This window comes from Panicum virgatum, chromosome 9N (assembly GCF_016808335.1).
Source record: "Panicum virgatum strain AP13 chromosome 9N, P.virgatum_v5, whole genome shotgun sequence".
Lineage (NCBI taxonomy): Eukaryota > Viridiplantae > Streptophyta > Magnoliopsida > Poales > Poaceae > Panicum > Panicum virgatum.
Window position 1 is genome coordinate 30,133,591 of NC_053153.1, and position 20,789 is coordinate 30,154,379.

The window sequence follows — 20,789 nt, forward strand, 5'->3', positions numbered from 1 at the left end:
AACACGTGGACCCCGATCGTCAGTGAGCGAAGAGAAAGGTCGCGGGTGAGGGCTTTGCCAAGTCGTTCCGGAAGTTTCCAAACCCACGCAGGTGGCGCTTATCGCTTTCCGAACTAGGAAGCGGAACGCAGTGTCTTTGTAATAATACGTAACCCACCTAAAATTTAATCATGTTGCTACATCTAAAATGGAGCGGGATAAGGCGCGACGGGTCGCGCTATATGCGACCGCACGACCTGCTACCCCTTTCTTTTCGGGCAATCATAGGGTGCCACCCGTCCAAAAATGAAAATCCACTGCAGAGCCAAGTAAGCATAAAAGGACGCTTTCAGGCTTACGTCATTGCTGATGTCAACATTAAGAACTACACTTATTATCTTCAAATGAGCATAACTCTCTCGTTAAGAATTATATTTTAAATCCATTTACACCATAATATTCCTTGCAAAGAGATCTACAAAACTAGATCCATATTTGATATATTTTAAAGCTATTTTATACAACTGTCAATTTATGTTGAGTATGTAATCACAACATATGACAACTCGTGTGACAATTTATATTATATCTTACAAATAATAACTTGTTCTACATGTGTAAGTATATATAGACATATGGTACAGTGTCGTAACTTGTATAATTTATATAGAGTTTTTATATCAACTTATTAATATCGAATTATGTATAGAATATGTGATAACTTTTACTCTGTTATAACTTATATAGAGATGATGTTTCCTTCAAATTAGTATATTTCTATCATCAAGGATCCGTTTCAAATTTGTTTGCATCATTGTGTCCTTTACGACAATAACTACGATATAAGATTATGCAACTATCTACTTATGTTGTCTGCACAATGACAACTTATATACAAATGTATAACAACTTGTTGTCTAATACAAATTTATATATGTACAGGGTAACTTTGTTTTGTACAATGCAATAGTTTATGTCTATTACCATCTTAAATTACATAGATACTTTGTATCAACTTGTTAGTATTGATCTATGTAGAGAAAGTATTACAACTTCCATTTGTTATGCCTTACAAAAAAATAATAACAACTTATATAGAGACAGTGTATCAACTTATGTAAAAGATGAATGTCTAGTAGCAAAAATTATATATGTAGATTGTTCAACAATCTAAATGTTGTTATAGTATATCTAATTATATATGGACCCTAATAAGTATGTAGCAACTTATATTAAATTAAATATCACAAGTTATATAAAACCTACAGAGTAACTTGTAATGTATAAAAAGATTTACAACATCTGCAAAAGTCAAGTAACATCGAGATCATATACCAACTTATGAAGTAAATGTTGGCAAATTATCTATTGTAACATCTTCTGTTCATTGCAATTTTATCCTCGTTTTACTCTTTGCCGCTTGGTCATCCATTAACTCTCATATATAACTTCTAGGCTACATGAGCTCCCCTCTTCAGTCTATGAATTCTAAAATAAGCACTAGTCCTTCTGCTTGGGAAGGGAGCTGGTTCACCAAGTTCAAGTTTGTATCTCCCCCTACCATGTTGAAAATTAACATCCTGAAAAAAGAAAAAGGTGCATAGAAAATAGTTAAGCATGAAATACTTTTTGATGGTGTGGGAGAAAAGGACCAAAAGTTGCCGTATAGCTTGGTATATAAGTTCCTAGTACAAACTATAACATGCTACATAGGTTTTTACATAAGTTGCTAGTTAAAAAAGATAACAAAGTTACCACATATTCTACTACATAGATTTTTGGTACAGACTATAATAAACTTCCTATATATGGCATTATATATTCCAGGACGCACCCACGGTTTAAGAAAGAATCAACACACATATCTAGTTCCCCTACATGTAAAATAGGGATTACATGCAGCTTGTCTTTCACCTTTACTATTCCAACCTCATGTTCTAAGTTCTGGGAGCCCTCTAACTTTTTCATTCTGGAATAAGATCTAGTTGTTCTCTTTGGAGCGGCAACTTCTTTGCACTCCCATACCATACTGAAAAGGGTAAAATGGTATAGACAAAAGTGCACTTAATAGCTAAGTATCACTAGCTGGTGGGTGTGATTTTTACAGGCTGAAGATACTTTACACAAGTTCTTAAGATATAATATGCATAATTTGATACATGATGATTCAAAAATAACAGAAAAGGACAAGGTCTATGCTCTGAATAAGTTGCTACATGCTGATCCAAACAAAAACATATCTCTAAAATTCTAGAAGCCTCTATTGGATGGATTTGAATCAGTATCTTGCCATACTGGAAATTTAGTGCATGCCAAAATACTAAATATTGTTACAACAATTCAAAATGTATGAATATACAAGTGGGCTGGCGTCAGTTTGTTGTGTTCTCAAATAATCCGCCTAGTCATTCCTAGTTTGCTACCTCATGAAAGGATACAAAATAAGGGAGTGTTGTGTGCATCTATGATAAAAGAAAGGTGTGACATATTTGATATAAGTTGAGACATGACATATAAAATAACTTGATACCTTTAAAAAGTTAAATTGAGATTAAAAAAATAATTAAGTTGATACAGGTGTGCCATAACTCCGAGCTCAATTGCAGTCTAAAAAAGCACAGAACTTAGGTCTACCATATACCTACATGTCGAAAAAAGAATAACTTGATACCTCATATAACTTAATTTGAGATTAAAAAATTACATAAGTTGATAGGTACCAATAATTACATGTAAAAACAGAATATAATTTGATATTACGAATTTCTTAAGTTGGTACAGTTGTACCATAAAACTTCGACACATCTAATTTATTGTCCAAAAAAGACACGCAAAAAAACACAAACCTCATTGTTCAAAGCTATTTTAAAAAACCCCTCTCATGTAATTATTGGTCCTCTCTAGCAGCATTCCTAGGAGACAAATTCCAATGAATGTAATACTAAAATCCACTGCTACGAAAATATAATCCTAAAAAAAGCAATTCGGTTTGCTGACAAGCATGAGATGTAATGCATAATTTCCAAACAAAAGCTCAATAGACTCTAATATCATCAGTCCGATCCAAAAAAATAGTTCCAGTGCCAACTATAAACAAAATGGGGACAAATGTGACCACTACCAGCCTACTACATAAAGTCTAGTGAACGTGAGAACTGAGCAGGAATTCATGGAGGAGCCACGAAGCTTCCGATTAGCAGTTTTAGCACAAAACATGGAGGTTCCATGAAGTAAACATGACGAATCTTCAATCCAATCCAGGTTTACTGACCCCTCACCGACATCGTCCTTTAGAGCTCACCATCGGCACCATCCTCTTGCTATCGAAATGGAGGGACTGGGAAAAAAATCCTACCCCCCATCTCCCACAAAACGTGCGGGTCAGCCCCATGGCCGCCCTCTTCTTCCCCCATCCATCGAGCGCATGTCATTTTCACAGAGAAGAGAAGGCACCTTGAGGCGCGCTGCTGGCTGTCGAAGCCGCGTTGCTGGTCATCATAGTCCTGCCGTAGATCATGGCCAGACCCCTGCTCTCTTGGTCTATGAGCGCCGCCGCCGCCGCCTGTCGTCGAGATGCGGTAGGCAAGGAACCGCACCACCAATTGCGAGGTCTGGGGGAGGGGAACCATTTTGTGCACGTGACGGGATAAAAAGGCCGCAGCCAGCTCTCAGCTACGCCTATTGGGCCAGGCCGGCGTCCGCGAGGGTCGCGCGATAGGTCGCTGGCGCGACCCGTCGCTTCTTAGACTTTACGATCTAAAATTTAATCACATAGCTGCAATTTAACTTGTTCATGTGCTGAATTTTTCGGTTTCTGGGTTGTTTCTAGACCAACCCAATAACAGCTTATTCGGTTGGGAAGAACAGGTTGGGTTAGAGCTGCTGCTGAAACAGTCACCCAATCTTCAGCCAGCATCGGCCAATTGAAATGACAAGGCTGGTGGTGGGCCGCCAGCCAGAACCAACCCAGCCGCATTCTTTTCTCACCAGCCGAACAGGTTGTAGAAATATATTGATCTGGTTAGATTTGTTCCACACGGATTGTTGGTGGTTTGAATATTATATTGTGTTGGTACGGTTTCATGGTTTCGCGGATTGATTCCTCCTGCTGGGTATTTGAATGAGTCTATTAGACTTTTGTACGTTGCTTCAAAACTTGATTTGGCAATACATATTTAGCTGCTGCACCAAATTAAAACAATAAATTAGTACTTAAGTTAATTAGGATAGAATGCATCGATCGATTCTCATCTTTGCATTCTATCATATGCAAGTTTACGCGATGTTTAATTGGCAAAAAAATTTGCTTTAGATGTCATATTGAACATTTGACCAGATGTCGAAAGGGATTTTCGGATGTTAATTAAAAACTAATTTCACAACTCGTCTGAAAACCGCGAGACGAATCTTTTGAGACTAATTAATCAGTCATTAGTAAAAGTGTGTTACTGTAGCATTTATGATTAATCATGTACTAATTAGGTTTAAAAGATCCATCTCGTCATGTAGATCCAAACTATGCAATTAGTTTTTTGTTTCAACTACATTTAATGCTCCATCCATGTGTCCAAAGGGTGGCCCAAAAATTTTTGGCAAAAAAATTTGAGAACTAGATATGCCCTTAGCCAAATAAAAAAAAACCCTGTCAAATGCATGAGCATCTCTGCACGTAGTAATAAACTTAGTCAAAACTTGATTTAAAGCATTAGCAAGTACAAGACAAAACACTCTAAATAATCTCTAATGCATCAGCTGTTAAATAATGGTAATGGACATGCAAGTTGTGTTATTGCTCAGTAAATAGCCTTGTAGCAAGTTGAGAAAGAGATATATCAATATGGTGTTGCTTATCATTGCAGTCCTTCGAAACAAACACTACATAAAAAAAAGGAATGGAGTTATTATTAGTAACTATGACACACATAAGGCACACACTTCTCCTCAATTGCAAAAACAATACCTTCTCTAATCTCCTCGTATATCTGGATGTGTTCAGCAACCTCTCTTTCACTTAATTTTCTTTGTGATGTTTGAAGCCAACTTTATGAACAAATTAAAGCTTCAACTGTGTCAGTTGATAGATTGCATCGGATGAGATCGATAATCCTTCCACCTGTGCTAGAAGCAGATTATGAAGTCGCCGCGAAAGTAGAAACAACTAGAATGTCCTTTACCAAAAGAGATAATTCTAGATATGTATTGGAGTTCACTTTCCAACATTCCAATATATCAAATTTCATAGTTATCTTCTCACGTTTATCAACGAGATACCTTGATAATTCTCACTCGCTTGATTCATTTTCAATCTCCTCCATATTTTGTTCAAATTGAGTTGCTAGCATACCCAAGGGTTCTTTTGGTACTCTTTGACCTGAATTGGAGCTTGTTGACATGAAGAAGAAGAGGCATTGACAATTTTGACATACGAACCAAATAATTCAGTCTGCTACTGTGATTTTTAGAAGGCATTTCAAATCTTGGTTGCGGTACTTCAGAATATCTTTTGAATCCTTCACCTTTCAACAGATCTGAAAGGCATCTCGTCAATCAATACCATCTCTGCAAGTGCTTTGCAATAATCTTCGATGCTAAAAGAATGTTTCAGTGTTCATTGGTTCTTCCTTTGCAAGGCCTGGCCTTTGAGTGGCTCTTTCAAGCATAGGAAGCTTAGATGGTGTCATTGGGGGCTAGTTCTATGAGTTGATCTTTTCTCATAATTGTTGACACTGTTTTTTGGGAACTTGTTAAAGGATACTGGCCAATGTTAAAGGATACTAGCCAATGCCTCAATTAATGTATTCTGCGAGGCGGTTGTCGCAATCGCCTCAATTAATAACAATGACCGCCTCTGTTAATATATTTTGCGAGACGGTTGTCGTAACCGTCTTGGTTAATAACAAATGACTGTCTCAATTAATGCTTAGTATTAACTGAGGTGGTTTTTTCCTGCCCGCCTCTGAGGCCTTTTTAAAAGGTCACAGTTAATCCTTTTTTGTAGTAGTGTACTCCCTCCATACTTGAAAAGAATATCGTTTTGAACAGCGACACGGTCTCCAAAGTTTAACTTTGACTTCTTATTTTTATAAAAATATTTATCACAAAGTGATATATTTATACTTTTATGAAAGTATTTTTCAAGACAAATCTATTTATATAATTTTTGTATTTTGAAACCCAACAACTTAAAAGTTATTCATGATTTATGTTCCCAATGTTTGACCCAAACCTTGTCCAAAACGATATTTTTTTCGAGTATGGAGGGAGTATGCCATTAAAAACATAAATGCTCCCTTGTATACACCTCTTCCTCGTTGTGCTTTCCCCTCTTCACACCACGACCACAACAACATGAACAGCGAGGTAGATCTCCTCATACATGCAAGCAAGAAACGTTATGGGAAATAGGGACAAAGTTGATGACTTTTGTTTGATGCAAGCAAGAAACTCAAGGCAGATGACTTGTAAATAGCACAACATATGGTCACACTCACATTTAGACCACATTCCATAATTTTTTCTAAGAAATTTGTGATGCAGCCAGCACTATAAAGTACTGAGTATTGGAGATTACCAATATGCGAATTCCATCAAGGTGCATACCAGATACCACTACAATATGCTGCAAGCAGTGGCAGAAGAGATGAGGTGAACAATTGAAGGCAGAGACAAAGTTGAGTTCTGGCACACGCTGCAGACCATCCATGGCCAACAAGAGCTCCGTTTGGTTTCTTTCCTAGAATGTCTTTCTTCCCTGGAATGCCTAGAAGTCACTTTGACTGCTAATTAGGGGTATTAAATAAAGTCAGTTTACAAAACCAATTTCAGAACCCCAACGCTACTTTAGAACCCCTACGCTAGGAACCCTGACGAATCTAATGATGCCTTTAACCGCATGATTAGAGGATAGTTAATGTAGCATCACTGTAACCAATTATCGATTAATTACCGTTATTAGATTTGTCGCGAAAAGTTACACCCATCCATAAAGAGGTTTTGCAAATAGACTTCATTTAGTACTCCATGCATGCAAGATTCTTTTTCTAGAAGTTCTTAGAACATGGAACCAAACAGGGCCAAGGATGTGGGCCAAACAGTTTTCATAACTGGTAATTCCAACCTGGTATTCCATCCCCAAACACACTCACTTGACTTTGCAGTTTTAATTTTATAGGCATGACCAGAACAACTTCTCAAATGGGCAAGAGAAATCAGATATTGTGAAATTGAAGCCTCAAGATGCTAATATAAAGGTCTGCTCGGCTCAATCCCATTGAAGATGGAGGAAACTGTTAGTTCAGCACTGACAGTTTATAACCCTGAAGACTTGTGGCATGCTAATCCGTGTTGGAAGCTTCAAATTTTAATTTTATGAGATAACCAAGTGCGGATTGTGCCACCACAAGAATCAAGTGAAAACATCAAATGAGACCTGATGGCACTCGTCATAATTCTACATTTTGAAAAAGGTAACATGCGTAGAAAGCTTTGTGCTAAAAAAGGAGACAGCTAGACTACTATTGAAACATGATATATAAATTGGATGTTCTCATGCATTTGGTTCCAAAATGGTTGGTCAGTAGCAAGGAAATAAAGGATTGAAAAACAACATCATATACCAAGGCTCTTTGGTCCATCTGCATAGTGTGAAGACCATCCTATTACCATAAGGGTTTAATCAATGAGACGCCGTGCTCTATTTTAATATAAAAAGTAATATCATAAGCAGCCACTACAAATGCTGCTTGGAAACTAGAGGCCACATACAAGGGGGCATACCATAGACTGGCATCTTTTGTGTCCTCGACATCAAGCATAGCACGAGGGGACTCGTATAATTTTAAAGCAGTCTAAACACACATACATGTCAATTCATTTGAACATGATAACTATGAGCAGTTAAGATATTGATAATTTGCAGAGCAGTCAAACATCAGAACACATTTCTCCTAACAGATAGTAGAAGAGAGCAATTTACAACAGAAAAAGAAGACAAAAGGGATCATCAGACCATGAGCCCATGAGAGATTATGAATAGAGGAGAACAGTATGTGTAGTTTCCACTCAAGGTCTGCCTATTACAGTCATACAGTGCATGCACCTTGCTGGAAAGGGAAAAAGAAAAGCAGCAGACTGCCAAAAGCCACAGGTTTATTTTACCAAAAGTTTTGACAAAGTAATTCCAATGCAGGAAACAGTGCATTAACTTGGACATTTGGAATGACAAAAAAATCACCAAACATCCTCACAAAATTTGTTCTCTCTCTTCGTTATAGAGAGAGTTCCCTGACCCCAAACACTTATCCTCACTCCTTATCACTTATTCAAGTTACAACAGGAGATGTTCTCGCACACCTCCAAGGCTCCAAGAACACGAAAACTGCAAACAGTTTGGATCACAAGTGTAACACCCGAGTGTTAAACATGGGATTTAATTAGCTAGTTAGTGACTTAAGACGTTCTGTTACAAATCGAGACGGAAATGGATCCAAGTTTAGTTTTCAAATTCTGGAGACAGAGAAAACCGGAACCTCCGGAATTGGATCCGGAACTTCCGGAGATATCCGGGTACTCCGGGTATTAGACCGGAAACTCCGGGTTAACCCGGATACTCCGGGTATTCTTCCGGATACTCCGGACCCGAAGTGCTATATTACGTATCTTGGGTATGGTGACTGTTCCCAAACGTTATTACTCCGTTTTTCTCTCCTCCTCACTCTCTCCACGAGCTCTTCCTCTCTCCTTAGCCCTAAACTCCAAATCCTTCCCTCCCAATCCGTTTCCAAAGCCAAAGAAGCTCAAATCGACGTGGGGAATCATCTTCTCCAGGTATTCCACCTTGGGGTGGTTTCATTTTCGAGTTTTTCTTGCAAGGGAAGCTTCCTCAAGGTACCCAAGCTAGGGCTAAGTGGTTTGATCATTTTAGGATGTGTTAAGCGATTTCCTTTGGGTCAATCATCTTCTTATGAATCACTCTACTAGGATCTAGAAGGGTTTCAAATTTTGTGGGTTGGTTTTGACTCAATCAAAATTTCAGTTTTGGGGGCGAAAGCAGCGCGACACCCGGATACTCCGGATATTTTCCCGGATACTCCGGAAATGTCGTCCCGGAAACTCCGGGTTTAGGCCCGGAGACTCCGGATTTGGGAACTCGGAAACTCCGGGTATTAGTCCGGATATTCCGGGTTATGCAGAGTTATGGACACTGGGTTATTCGGTTAGTAGTAATTATGATAGGTTGGGGTTAATTTCAAAGTTTCAAATTATTTTTCATGCATCCTCATATCATTGCATACGTGTAGCCGCTGCCGCCGAGGGGTCGCGGAGAATTGGGATGCAGATGTTTACTTTTGGTGGTCTCACGTTGAGCTCGGCTGACCATATGTCGTTGGGCTGGTTCCTGTAGTTCGAGGCGGGGAGGGGAATGGTTGGCATGTATAGTCCGACGGGGCAAATACGTGCCGTGTTGGTTAGGTCCACCTTGCAAGGTTAAATCGAATCGATTCGCTGTGTCTCGCGGATATGAGGGCCTTGGTCTCTTTGTCACACCGTAGCGAATGAGTTAGGGTATTAGAGATATAAAAATGGATATAAATTCTGAATCTTATTGGATGCTCCACATGTGTGTGTAGACAGGCAACTTTAGGGAGAGTCTAGCTCTATAAAATGTGCGGCTAAAATGTTGAAAGTAAGGATACACCTCTAGTTGTTATTTCTGCAAGAACAAACCACCAGCCAAAAGCCTTGCGTGTCTAGATATGTGGGCTAAGTTATACCCACTGGTCGGGTAAGCCTTACTGAGTATTAGTATACTCAGGGTTTGTTGCCACATTTATTATTATAGGACACCCGGACATCGATTTCTGCCCCTATTGTGTCAAGTTCATTCGCCGGGATGCAGAGGGGTGGCAGGTCGAGGAGCGGGACCCTTAGGTTAGGGCGCTATCGAGTTGTACACTTGTGGGCTGAGTGTGCAGCTTTTCTGTTTTGCGTAGACCGGTCCGACCGGTCTTGTTAGATCAGAACTCGCGAAAGCTAGAATAGTTGTAGTATCTTTTATTTTTGAACTTTAGTCGTATCTTTTGTGAAGTTAGGTTGTAAATTATTTATGTATTTGAACTCGGTTTGTAAAACTAAATGTTTCGTGTCGTGATCACTCTTGTATTTTCAAGTAATGAGTCATGCTTGTACCATCTGTGCCCACCTTCGTGTGGGACTACCGGTGTTATTTCGATCGGGCCGTGGGTTGAGAAAGGATCGCCAAATTAAGCCGTTAAGCTAATGAGCCCGATGTGTTCAAATGACAGCCATTACGCTTAATTAGAGTTTTAATTTGGCGGTTCCGTCACAGCTGGTATCAGAGCCGAAACACATCGGGGGTGGTACAGGCCTGACTAATTTCGAGATAAAAAATGAAAATGAAATGAAATTTTGACTTAGGATGAATGTAGTTTACTGTTATGGGTGGGAGTATTCGTAGTAAGCCCTATGAAGCTATGTTAGAGGAGTAGTTAGATGTTTAGTCTTTGGGGTGAGAGAATTAACATAGGGCGGTCATGCATCATGTCATTCTTTGCTTTAAAAATTTCTGCATCTTAAGTTTTGGGGGCGTGGTGCACGCGACGTGAAAAACCGGATATTCCGGATATAGTTCCGGATAGTCCGGGTGGGGTATCCGGAGACTCCGGACATATGTCCGGATAGTCCGGATTGGGGTATCCGGATATTCCAGATATTATTCCGGATTTGGTTGCAAAAGATTCCTGGCTTTTTGATTTAATTTACGCTTCCTGCCTTCTTCCATGGTTGATTGTTTTATAATCGAAATTATGGGACTAATCCATCCATGGCTGGATGCAGAATGGGGGAACCCCCGAACCCTCCGGATTTGACTCAGGCCATTGCGGCCATGTTGACTGGGCGCGACGAGCAGACGGCACTCCTTCGTCGGCTCGTGGAGCAAGGGGCAGCGCCACTGCCAGGACACCACCCACCACCTGTTCCTGGGTACCAAGAGTTCCTGGGGACCCAGCCGCCGCTTTTTCACAAAGCGGACGAGCCATTGGAAGCCGACAGCTGGCTTAAGACCATCGAGTCCAAATTCACGCTATACCCATACAATGATGGGGACAAAGCCGCCTTTGCAGCACAGCAGCTCCGAGGTCCCGCACGTACGTGGTGGGACAACCACGTGGCTATGTTTCCTGCTGGCACTCAATTCACGTGGGCAGAGTTCAAGGAGGCCTTCAGGGCACATCATGTTCCAGCAGGGGTAATTAGAAGAAAATTGACTGAGTTCTTGGCCCTAAAGCAGGGCAACAACAGTGTGATGCAGTATGCCCAGACGTTCAACACCCTATCCCAATATGCTGGTTATCATGTAGACACTGATGAGAAAAAACAGACGTGCTTCAAGCAGGGGCTTAGCAGCAAGCTCCAGGATCGCCTGGCAATGTTCAAGTTCAACACGCTCAGTGAGCTGGTGAATGGGGCTATCATTCAGGAGGACGCCCACCTGGCTCATAAGGCAGAGAAAAAGAGAAAAGCACCGGTAGAGGGATCTTCGAGTAGCGCCCCACAGCGGTTTCGCCTTGTCCAGTTAGGCCCACAGAGAGCCCCCTTTCAGCACCATCCACAGCAGCAGTGGGGGTATCGACCACCCCAGTATACACAGCCTCAGGGGACGGTCAGGCCTCCTGTTCCTCAGCAGAGTGAGCAGAAGGTCTGGGTGTAGCAGCCGGGGGTACGCCCCAATTTGTTTCCGTGTTACAACTGTGGGCAGCCGGGACACTTTGCACGGAACTGCCCGATGCCACCAAAACAGGGCCAGCAGTCCGGTCAGCAGAGCCAGAAGCAGCACGTGGCTCATTTCAAGCGGGGGCAAGTGCACTACACCACCCTTGAGGGTATTCCCGAGGGCGCTCCAGTGATGGTGGGTACGTTCTCAGTAAACGATCGACCCGTTACAGTATTATTTGATTCAGGGGCATCCCATACTTTTATGAGCAAAGAATGTGCGGTTAGATTAGGACTGAAGATAGAAAGCATGCCCAAACCGTATCAGATTTACTCACCTGGGGGAAAGTTAATCACTAATCAGTTTGTCAATCAAGTACCCTTGCAATTGCATGGAAAAAATTTTCCTACAGCCCTGATAATGTTACCAACACAAAAGATAGATATTATATTGGGCATGAATTGGATGGAAGGTCAGGGAGTTAATCTAGACACGACTTCACAATCTGTGCACATCAAATCTTCTAACCATGGTAGTATGACCTTGAACTTGAGGGATCACATGTCAGTGACTTCCACGGTCAATCAGGTTGAAAGCAAAAAGTTAGCAGACATACCAGTGGTATGTGAGTATCCGGATGTCTTTCCGGATGAGTTGCATGGAATGCCTCCCGATCGTGATGTGGAGTTTGCTATTGAGTTGCAACCGGGCACGGCACCCATTTCCCGAAGACCCTACCGTATGCCACCTAATGAGTTAGCCGAGCTAAAGAAACAATTGCAAGAGTTGCTTGATAAGTGCTATATCCGTCCTAGCACTTCACCTTGGGGCTGTCCTGCACTCTTTGTGAAAAAGAAGGATGAAAGCCTCAGGTTGTGTGTGGACTATAGACTTCTGAATGCCGTCACAATTAAGAATAAGTATCCACTTCCCCGGATTGATATCCTGTTTGATCAGCTATTCGGGGCCAAAGTATTTTCCAAAATTGATCTACGCTCTGGCTATTATCAGATAAAGATTAGAGCTGAGGATATTCCCAAGACGGCTTTTTCCACCAGATATGGACTCTTTGAATATCTGATCATGTCTTTCGGGCTAACGAATGCCCCTGCTCATTTCATGTATCTCATGAACTCGGTGTTCATGCCCGAGCTAGATAAGTTCGTCGTGATTTTCATTGACGACATCCTGATATTTTCCAAGAATGAGGAAGAGCATGCGAGCATCTCCGCATTGTGCTTCAGCGCCTGCGGGAGCACAAGCTGTACGCCAAATTCAGTAAATGTGATTTCTGGCTCAAGGAAGTCCAGTTCTTGGGCCACATCATCTCAGACAAGGGGATTTCTGTTGATCCTAGCAAGATTCAGGATGTCCTGAATTGGAAGACTCCAGAGTCTGTTTTCAGAGATCCGGAGTTTCCTTGGGCTAGCAGGCTATTATCGCCGGTTTGTACCGGAGTTCTCAAAAATTGCTAGACCCATGACTGAATTACTCAAGAAAGGGGTGAGATTCAAGTGGGATGACAAATGTGAGCAGGCTTTTTAGACCGTGAGAAAGCTTCTGACGTCTGCCCCTGTCCTGGCTCAGCCGGATATTACTCGGCCCTTTGATGTATATTGTGATGCATCAGGTACGAGTCCTCGCTGTGTCCTCACCCCTGTTTAATCCAGCCGGCTGTGATTCGGCCTTGATATGTATTGAATGTAACAGGTACGGGCCTCGTCTGCGTACTCATGCAAGACCAGAGGGTAATTGTTTATGCTTCCAGAGCCCTCAGGCGACATGAGGAGAATTACACCACGCATGATCTAGAATTGGCAGCCGTGGTACATGCATTAAAAATCTGGCGCCATTATCTTCTGGGCAACCCTGTTCATATATACTCAGACCATAAGAGTCTTAAGTATATTTTCACCCAGAATGAGTTGAATTTGCGCCAGAGACGGTGGTTAGAATTGATTAAGGATTATGACCTGGAGATTCATTATCACCCGGGCAAGGCAAATGTTGTTGCTGATGCATTAAGTCGCAAGGCAAGATGCAACTGCGTCTCAGCTACAGTTTTGCATGAAAACTTGTGTCAAGAAATGGAGAAGATGAATTTGGCTATTGTGGCTGAGGGTACTCTTGCTAACATTGTTCTCACCCCAACTCTTCGAGATCAAGTTATTGCGGCTCAGAAAGGCAATATTGGCATAGAAAAGATTAGACAAAGGCTCAGAGAAAATGACCCTCGGGTGACATGTTTCCATCTAGATGACGAGGGTGTTCTATGGTTTAAGGACCGACTAGTGGTGCCTAAAGATCTGGAGCTTCGAAAGCAGATTCTCGATGAGGCTCATCTCTCTAGGTATTCTATTCATCCTGGCAGCAACAAGATGTATCAGGATCTAAAACAGCGATTTTGGTGGACAAGGATGAAGCGGGAAATTGCCAGATATGTGTCCGAATGTGACACTTGTCAGAGGGTTAAAGCGAGCCATTTGAGATCAACCGGCCCTTTACAGCCCTTAAGTATCCCGTCCTGGAAGTGGGAAGACATCAGCATGGATTTCATTGACGGCTTACCCAAAACTTCCAAGGGGTATGACTCGATATGGGTTATTGTAGATCGTCTTACCAAGTCGGCTCATTTTCTGCCGGTAAAGATAACACATACGGCAAAACAATACGCACAATTGTATATGGACCGTATTGTGAGTCTTCATGGAATTCCAAAGACCATCATTTCGGACCGGGGTACTCAATTCATAGCCCGGTTTTGGGAACATTTCCATGCCGCTCTTAGTACACAACTGATCCGCAGTTCAGCCTATCATCCCCAGACAGATGGCCAGACAGAGAGAATCAATCAGATTCTGGAGGATATGCTCAGAGCGTGTGCACTCACCTACAGTCAGAAATGGGATGAATGCCTACCTTTAGCCGAGTTCGCTTATAACAATAGCTATCAGGAGAGCATCAGAATGGCTCCTTTTGATGCCTTATATGGACGTAAATGCAGAACACCATTAAATTGGTCAGAAGCTGGGGAAAGAACTTTCTTTGGGCCGGACATGGTGAATGAAGCAGAAGAACAGGTTCGGGTCATTCAGGAAAATTTAAAGGTTGCGAAATCCCGACAAAAGAGTTACGCGGATAAGAAACATCGATCTGTCCTGTTTCAAGTGGGAGATCATGTTTACTTACAGGTCTCTCCAATGAAAGGGGTTCAGCGATTCGGCGTAAAAGGAAAACTTGCACCTCGCTACGTTGGGCCTTTTCTTATCATTGAACAATGTGGGCCGGTAGCGTATCGCCTGGAACTTCCTGCTCAATTATCCGCAGTTCATAATATTTTCCATGTCTCCCAGCTCCGGAAGTGCCTCCGTGTTCCAGAAAAGGTGATTGACCTCGAGAAACTGCAACTGGAGCCCGATCTTGTCTATCCGGAGCAACCAATAAAAATTGTTGATTTCAAGACTCGTGTTACTCGGAATCAAACCAGCAATTTTTATAAGGTTCAGTGGAGTAATCATTCCGAGCGGGAAGCCACTTGGGAAACAGAAGAATTTCTTCGGTCCAAATATCCTGAGTTGCTACAAACTCATCGAGGTATTTAACCATTCCCTCTTTGTTTTAATTTCTTGCACCATCCCTAAATCTCGGGACAAGATTTCTTTTTGGGGGGAAGATTGTAACACCCGAGTGTTAAACTTGGGATTTAATTAGCTAGTTAGTGACTTAAAACGTTCCGTTACAAATCGAGACAGAAATGGATCCAAGTTTAGTTTTCAAATTCTGGAGACAGAGAAAACCGGAACCTCCGGAATTGGATCCGGAACTTCCGGAGATATCCGGGTACTCCGGGTATTAGACCGGAAATTCCGGGTTAACCCGGATACTCCGGGTATTCTTCCGGATACTACGGACCCGAAGTGCTATATTACGTATCTTGGGTATGGTGACTGTTCCCAAACGTTATTACTCCATTTTTCTCTCCTCCTCACTCTCTCCACGAGCTCTTCCTCTCTCCTTAGCCCTAAACTCCAAATCCTTCCCTCCCAATCCATTTCCGAGGCCAAAGAAGCTCAAATCGACGTGGGGAATCATCTTCTCCAGGTATTCCACCTTGGGGTGGTTTCATTTTCGAGTTTTTCTTGCAAGGGAAGCTTCCTCAAGGTACCCAAGCTAGGGCTAAGTGGTTTGATCATTTTAGGATGTGTTAAGCGATTTCCTTTGGGTCAATCATCTTCTTATGAATCACTCTACTAGGATCTAGAAGGGTTTCAAATTTTGTGGGTTGATTTTGCCTCAATCAAAATTTCAGTTTTGGGGGCGAAAGCAGCGCGACACCCGGATACTCCGGGTATTTTCCCGGATACTCCGGAAATGTCGTCCCGGAAACTCCGGGTTTAGGCCCGGAGACTCCGGATTTGGGAACTCGGAAACTTCGGGTATTAGTCCGGATATTCCGGGTTATGCAGAGTTATGGACGCTGGGTTATTCGGTTAGTAGTAATTATGATAGGTTGGGGTTAATTTCAAAGTTTCAAATTATTTTGCATGCATCCTCATATCATTGCATACGTGTAGCCGCTGCCGCCGAGGGAGCCGTGTACGAGGTGGTTGCGGAGCCACAGGAGCCGCAGGGGCAAGCCCCGCAGGAGGAGGTTCGCGGGGAGTCGGCCCAAGGCCCAACTCACCCCAGTGTTGAGTAGCTGACGCAAGGCAAGCCCCGGTGCATGTCCTATTATTTTAAATTATGAATCACTATGTATATGTTTTATCTATTACTTGTGCATTACGTATTAGGGATTGATTGGAACCCTAGCTGTATAACCCCTAGGTTTCCTTGAGTTTACTAGTAAGTCTAGGTCGATAGCGGTGCTAGGCTAAATAAGTCCGGTAGAAGTCGGGTGGCTTCGTGTCACTCGCGAGACACAGGAAACTTTAGAAGCCGAGTAATTGCCGGTTACTCGCGAGATACATTATTATCTTCGTACATCAGTATTGTTGAAGTGGTTTGAAATGGTTATGGAGATGTGAGACCGGGCGGGGATGATGGTATTAGGTTTGGCAGCAGGACAGGGTTCCTGGGTGTCTTAGCCCCGTCCGTGTCGATTAAGGACCGGTCGTTGTGGCAGTGCTGATCGGGGATTGAATTGTACTAACCGCATGCCGGGAGTAGGAGGTAGTCGAAACCGGTAAGCCGAGTACTGCCTTGCTTCGAAAGTACAGGAACTCGCACCCAACTCCTGGGGCGAGTCGAGTAGTCGCGGAGAATTGGGATACAAATGTTTACTTTTGGTGGTCTCACGTTGAGCTCGGCTGACCATATGTCGTTGGGCTGGTTCCTGTAGTTCGAGGCGGGGAGGGGAATGGTTGGCATGTATAGTCCGACGGGACAAATACGTGCCGTGTTGGTTAGGTCCACCTTGCAAGGTTAAATCGAATCGATTCGCCGTGTCTCGCGGATATGAGGGCCTTGGTCTCTTTGTCACACCGTAGCGAATGAGTTAGGGTATTAAAGATATAAAAATGGATATAAATTCTGAATCTTATTGGATGCTCCACATGTGTGTAGACAGGCAACTTTAGGGAGAGTCTAGCTCTATAAAATGTGCGGTTAAAATGTTGAAAGTAAGGATACACCTCTAGTTGCTATTTCTGCAAGAACAAACCACCAGCCAAAAGCCTTGCGTGTCTAGATATGTGGGCTAAGTTATACCCACTGGTCGGATAAGCCTTGCTGAGTATTAGTATACTCAGGGTTTGTTGCCACATTTATTATTATAGGACACCCGGACGTCGATTTCTGCCCCTGTTGTGTCAAGTTCATCCGCCGGGATGCAGAGGGGTGGCAGGTCGAGGAGCGGGACCCTTAGGTTAGGGCGCTATCGAGTTGTACACTTGTGGGCTGAGTGTGCAGCTTTTCTGTTTTGCGTAGACCGATCCGACCGGTCTTATTAGATCAGAACTGGCGAAAGCTAGAATAGTTGTAGTATCTTTTATTTTTGAACTTCAGTCGTATCTTTTGTGAAGTTAGGTTGTAAATTATTTATGTATTTGAACTAAAATTAAATGTTTCGTGTCGTGATCACTCTTGTATTTTCAAGTAATGAGTCGTGCTTGTACCATCTGCGCCCACCTTCGTGTGGGACTACCGGTGTTGTTTCGATCGGGCCGTGATTGAGAAAGGATCGCCAAATTAAGCCGTTAAGCTAATGAGCCCGATGTGTTCAAATAACGGCCATTACGCTTAATTAAAGTTTTAATTTGACAGTTCCGTCACAACAAGCTATCCATAATTTTCTGGTTTCACCTCTCCTTGTACGCAAACACAAGGCACGAACATTTCTAGAATTACGGTACGATTCATTACCAAAGCTACAACTGAGATCATGCAGCCCAAAAAAAAAAGTTACCACCTCTGCCGGATTCAGTCAAGAAAGCCGGTCTGCCGGAGCACGGCGTCGCGCACACGCCGGAGGTCGCGTCCCTTGAGCGTGCGGCCGACGCCCTCCAGCATCGAGGACGGCTTACCGGGCACGCCGTAGCCGCCACCCGCGGACGCGCGCGCCACCATCTCGTGCGGGGGCAGCATGGCGGCGTCCCCACGGAAGAGCTCCTCGTCGTCGTCGTCCCCGTCGCCAGACCCACCGTTGAGTTCGTCCCATTTGCGCCCGCGACTCCAAGGTGGGGGAATGGGGACCTGGACGGGGGCCGACTGGTGGTACGGCACCGCGGGCGGCAGCTCGGGGTCCCTGGCCCTCGGCGCCACCGGGATGGCGCGCGAGGCGGATGGCGGGGACCGCAACGGCGTCGCTGAGGAAGCCGACGCCGCCGCGGCAGCCGCGGCGATGGTCGCCTTGCGACGGAGCAGCGTCCCAGCGGTTCCGGATGTGACCGTGGACACTGCCACGGCAGCAGCAGCTCCGCCGCGTCCAGGTACCTTCCGTTCGCCTTCTTGGAGCGCGGCGAGCAGGCCGAGGTGACCACGCGGGACGCGGCCCGGATTCTTGGAGCTGTCAGGCGGCGGGTCCAAGGAGGGGGCCGGGGCGGGGAAGAGGAGGTCGCCCTCGAGGAGCTCGTCCCCGGCGGAGGGCGAGGAAGAGGGGAGGGAGGGGGACGGGGTGGAGAAGAGGCCGAGGAAGCGCTCGGCGGGCGGAGAGCGGCGGGGCCGGCCGGGGGAGTCCATTGGGGTCCGTCCGTCGACGGCCGGCGGCGTCAGGAAGTGGGGGCAGCGGTGGTCTTCGCGACTTTTTTGGTTGGGGGAGGCTTGGAGCCTTGTGAAGAAGGCCTTGTGTGACTCTTATTTGCCGGCCCATCCAGAGGGCCCAGCTAGGTGGGCCCAATTTCCAATATTGTATCATCTCAAAACAAATTAGTGACAATCTTCTATCGGAATATCAGCATTCGAGTAATTTTCAACCTGATCTCAAAAAAGAGAGAGTAATTTTCAACCTTTGTCTCGCTCCATTTACAGAGGATAGAGTGTGTGTTGTCTACGAGTGCTACTTGTTAAAGTTCCGCAAAAAAAAAGAGTGCTACTTGTTAAATAGAATTTTAGCTACGTGACTAAGCCACATCCAAAGGTGTACATTGAATTTTGTGTTTGGCATAAGTTAATATGATGATGTAATTAGATGTACACCTAGATACAGAATTAGTACTTACATAAGTTAATCTGATGATATATGGTTAACTTGCATTGAAATTTGTGTTTGGCAACAAGACGTACATGGAACAAAGAAATAAATAAACCATGGATTTATCCTCAAATAATAACACTTTGATAATCAATTACTCTTTTTGTATCATATCTGAAAGTGTCATGAATAATTTATTCTGCATATTACATGTTGCGTCCTGTGAAAGGGATGTCTCAATTTTTTTACTTTTCTTATCATATCTCATATATGGGAAAGAGAATTCATTGTGGTGTTTAGGTTTTAGTCTATTGCTAGTCAATTGAGTTCAGGCTCTCATTGTGTTAATGCTACCAAAGTTTCCAAATTTTGGAAAAACATTCTTGATATATGTTCATTAGTTAGATACCTTAATATTCTCGCAACATTTTTCTTGTTTGATCAACACTTTAAGTATCATTCTGAAGACAGTTCAATACTTAATATTTTTAGAACTTATTTTTTGAATAATCTTACTTGTAATATGGAATACATGGCATTTAGATACCATGTACTATACAAAGTAGTTCTCATGAACCATTTCAAATGCATTAATTGCAATTTTGATCTATGATTAAAATTTGACTTGCTTGAACCAATCTTGATCGAGATCTCGGAGTAGCTCTTACAGAGGTGTAATCTTGTCAAGGTGTAATCTTGTCATTGTGTGTGAGTTTAGTTTTAGGCACTATTTTCTTCAACCACTCAGAAAAATAAAGTTCTGGTTTGAATGGATACAAAAAAATTAATATTTAATGGTTTATTTGTTGATACCTTGTGCTGAGGACCATATCATTATTGAACAAATTAACACATGCTTTTTATTAAGGAGACATATTAATATGCAGAGTTGTTAGATGTGTTCCATATTAATTTATGCACATCTCTTACTACGATTCTCGCACCAAAAAGAGGGCCAATGACGCCGGCCACATCGTCTGCTTTTCCTGGCCGTCGGATCAGCCAGCGGTCCAGATCGTGCATTTTCTAGTCATTTGCAAAAAAAAAAACCTCAGTCTTCAAAGAAATCAACCCACAGTCCAATGATTTAGGTTTATAAAAATTTGCAAAGAAAACCTTAACTTTTCATAAAATCAACCATACATCTTGGTCCTCTCGCATGATTTTAAAAGAAACCTCGGATTTTAATTAAATCAAACCACAACTCGTTCCATCCCTTGCTTTTCCATGAGCAATATTATACATACAATTTTAACAGCAAAACACGCCGGAATCAAAAGTTTCTCAACATAGAATTTGATCAAAAATTCAAAATCTGCAACTTTATTATAGAGTAAATTTTAAAATTCAAAATCTTTCCCAACTTGTTCACAAACGCTACATACAACCCATTGTACCTACAATTTGGACACCAAACATCTTCAAATCAAAAAATAATTAACACAA

The 20,789-nt window shown here is 42.8% G+C and overlaps 1 protein-coding gene across 1 annotated transcript; it reads right to left on the minus strand.

The window, feature by feature from the left end:
* Positions 1-17,993: 17,993 nt before the first annotated feature.
* LOC120689567 (angiomotin-like) lies at positions 17,994-19,105 on the minus strand. The gene has a single exon (XM_039971866.1). The coding sequence runs from the start codon at positions 18,890-18,892 to the stop codon at positions 18,134-18,136; it is 759 nt and encodes a 252-aa protein (XP_039827800.1). The 5' UTR covers positions 18,893-19,105; the 3' UTR covers positions 17,994-18,133.
* Positions 19,106-20,789: the final 1,684 nt, after the last annotated feature.

Bases quoted from the DNA above. Each gene is read 5' to 3' on its own strand.
- LOC120689567 (XM_039971866.1), bottom strand. From the start codon at position 18,892: ATGGACTCCCCCGGCCGGCCCCGCCGCTCTCCGCCCGCCGAGCGCTTC.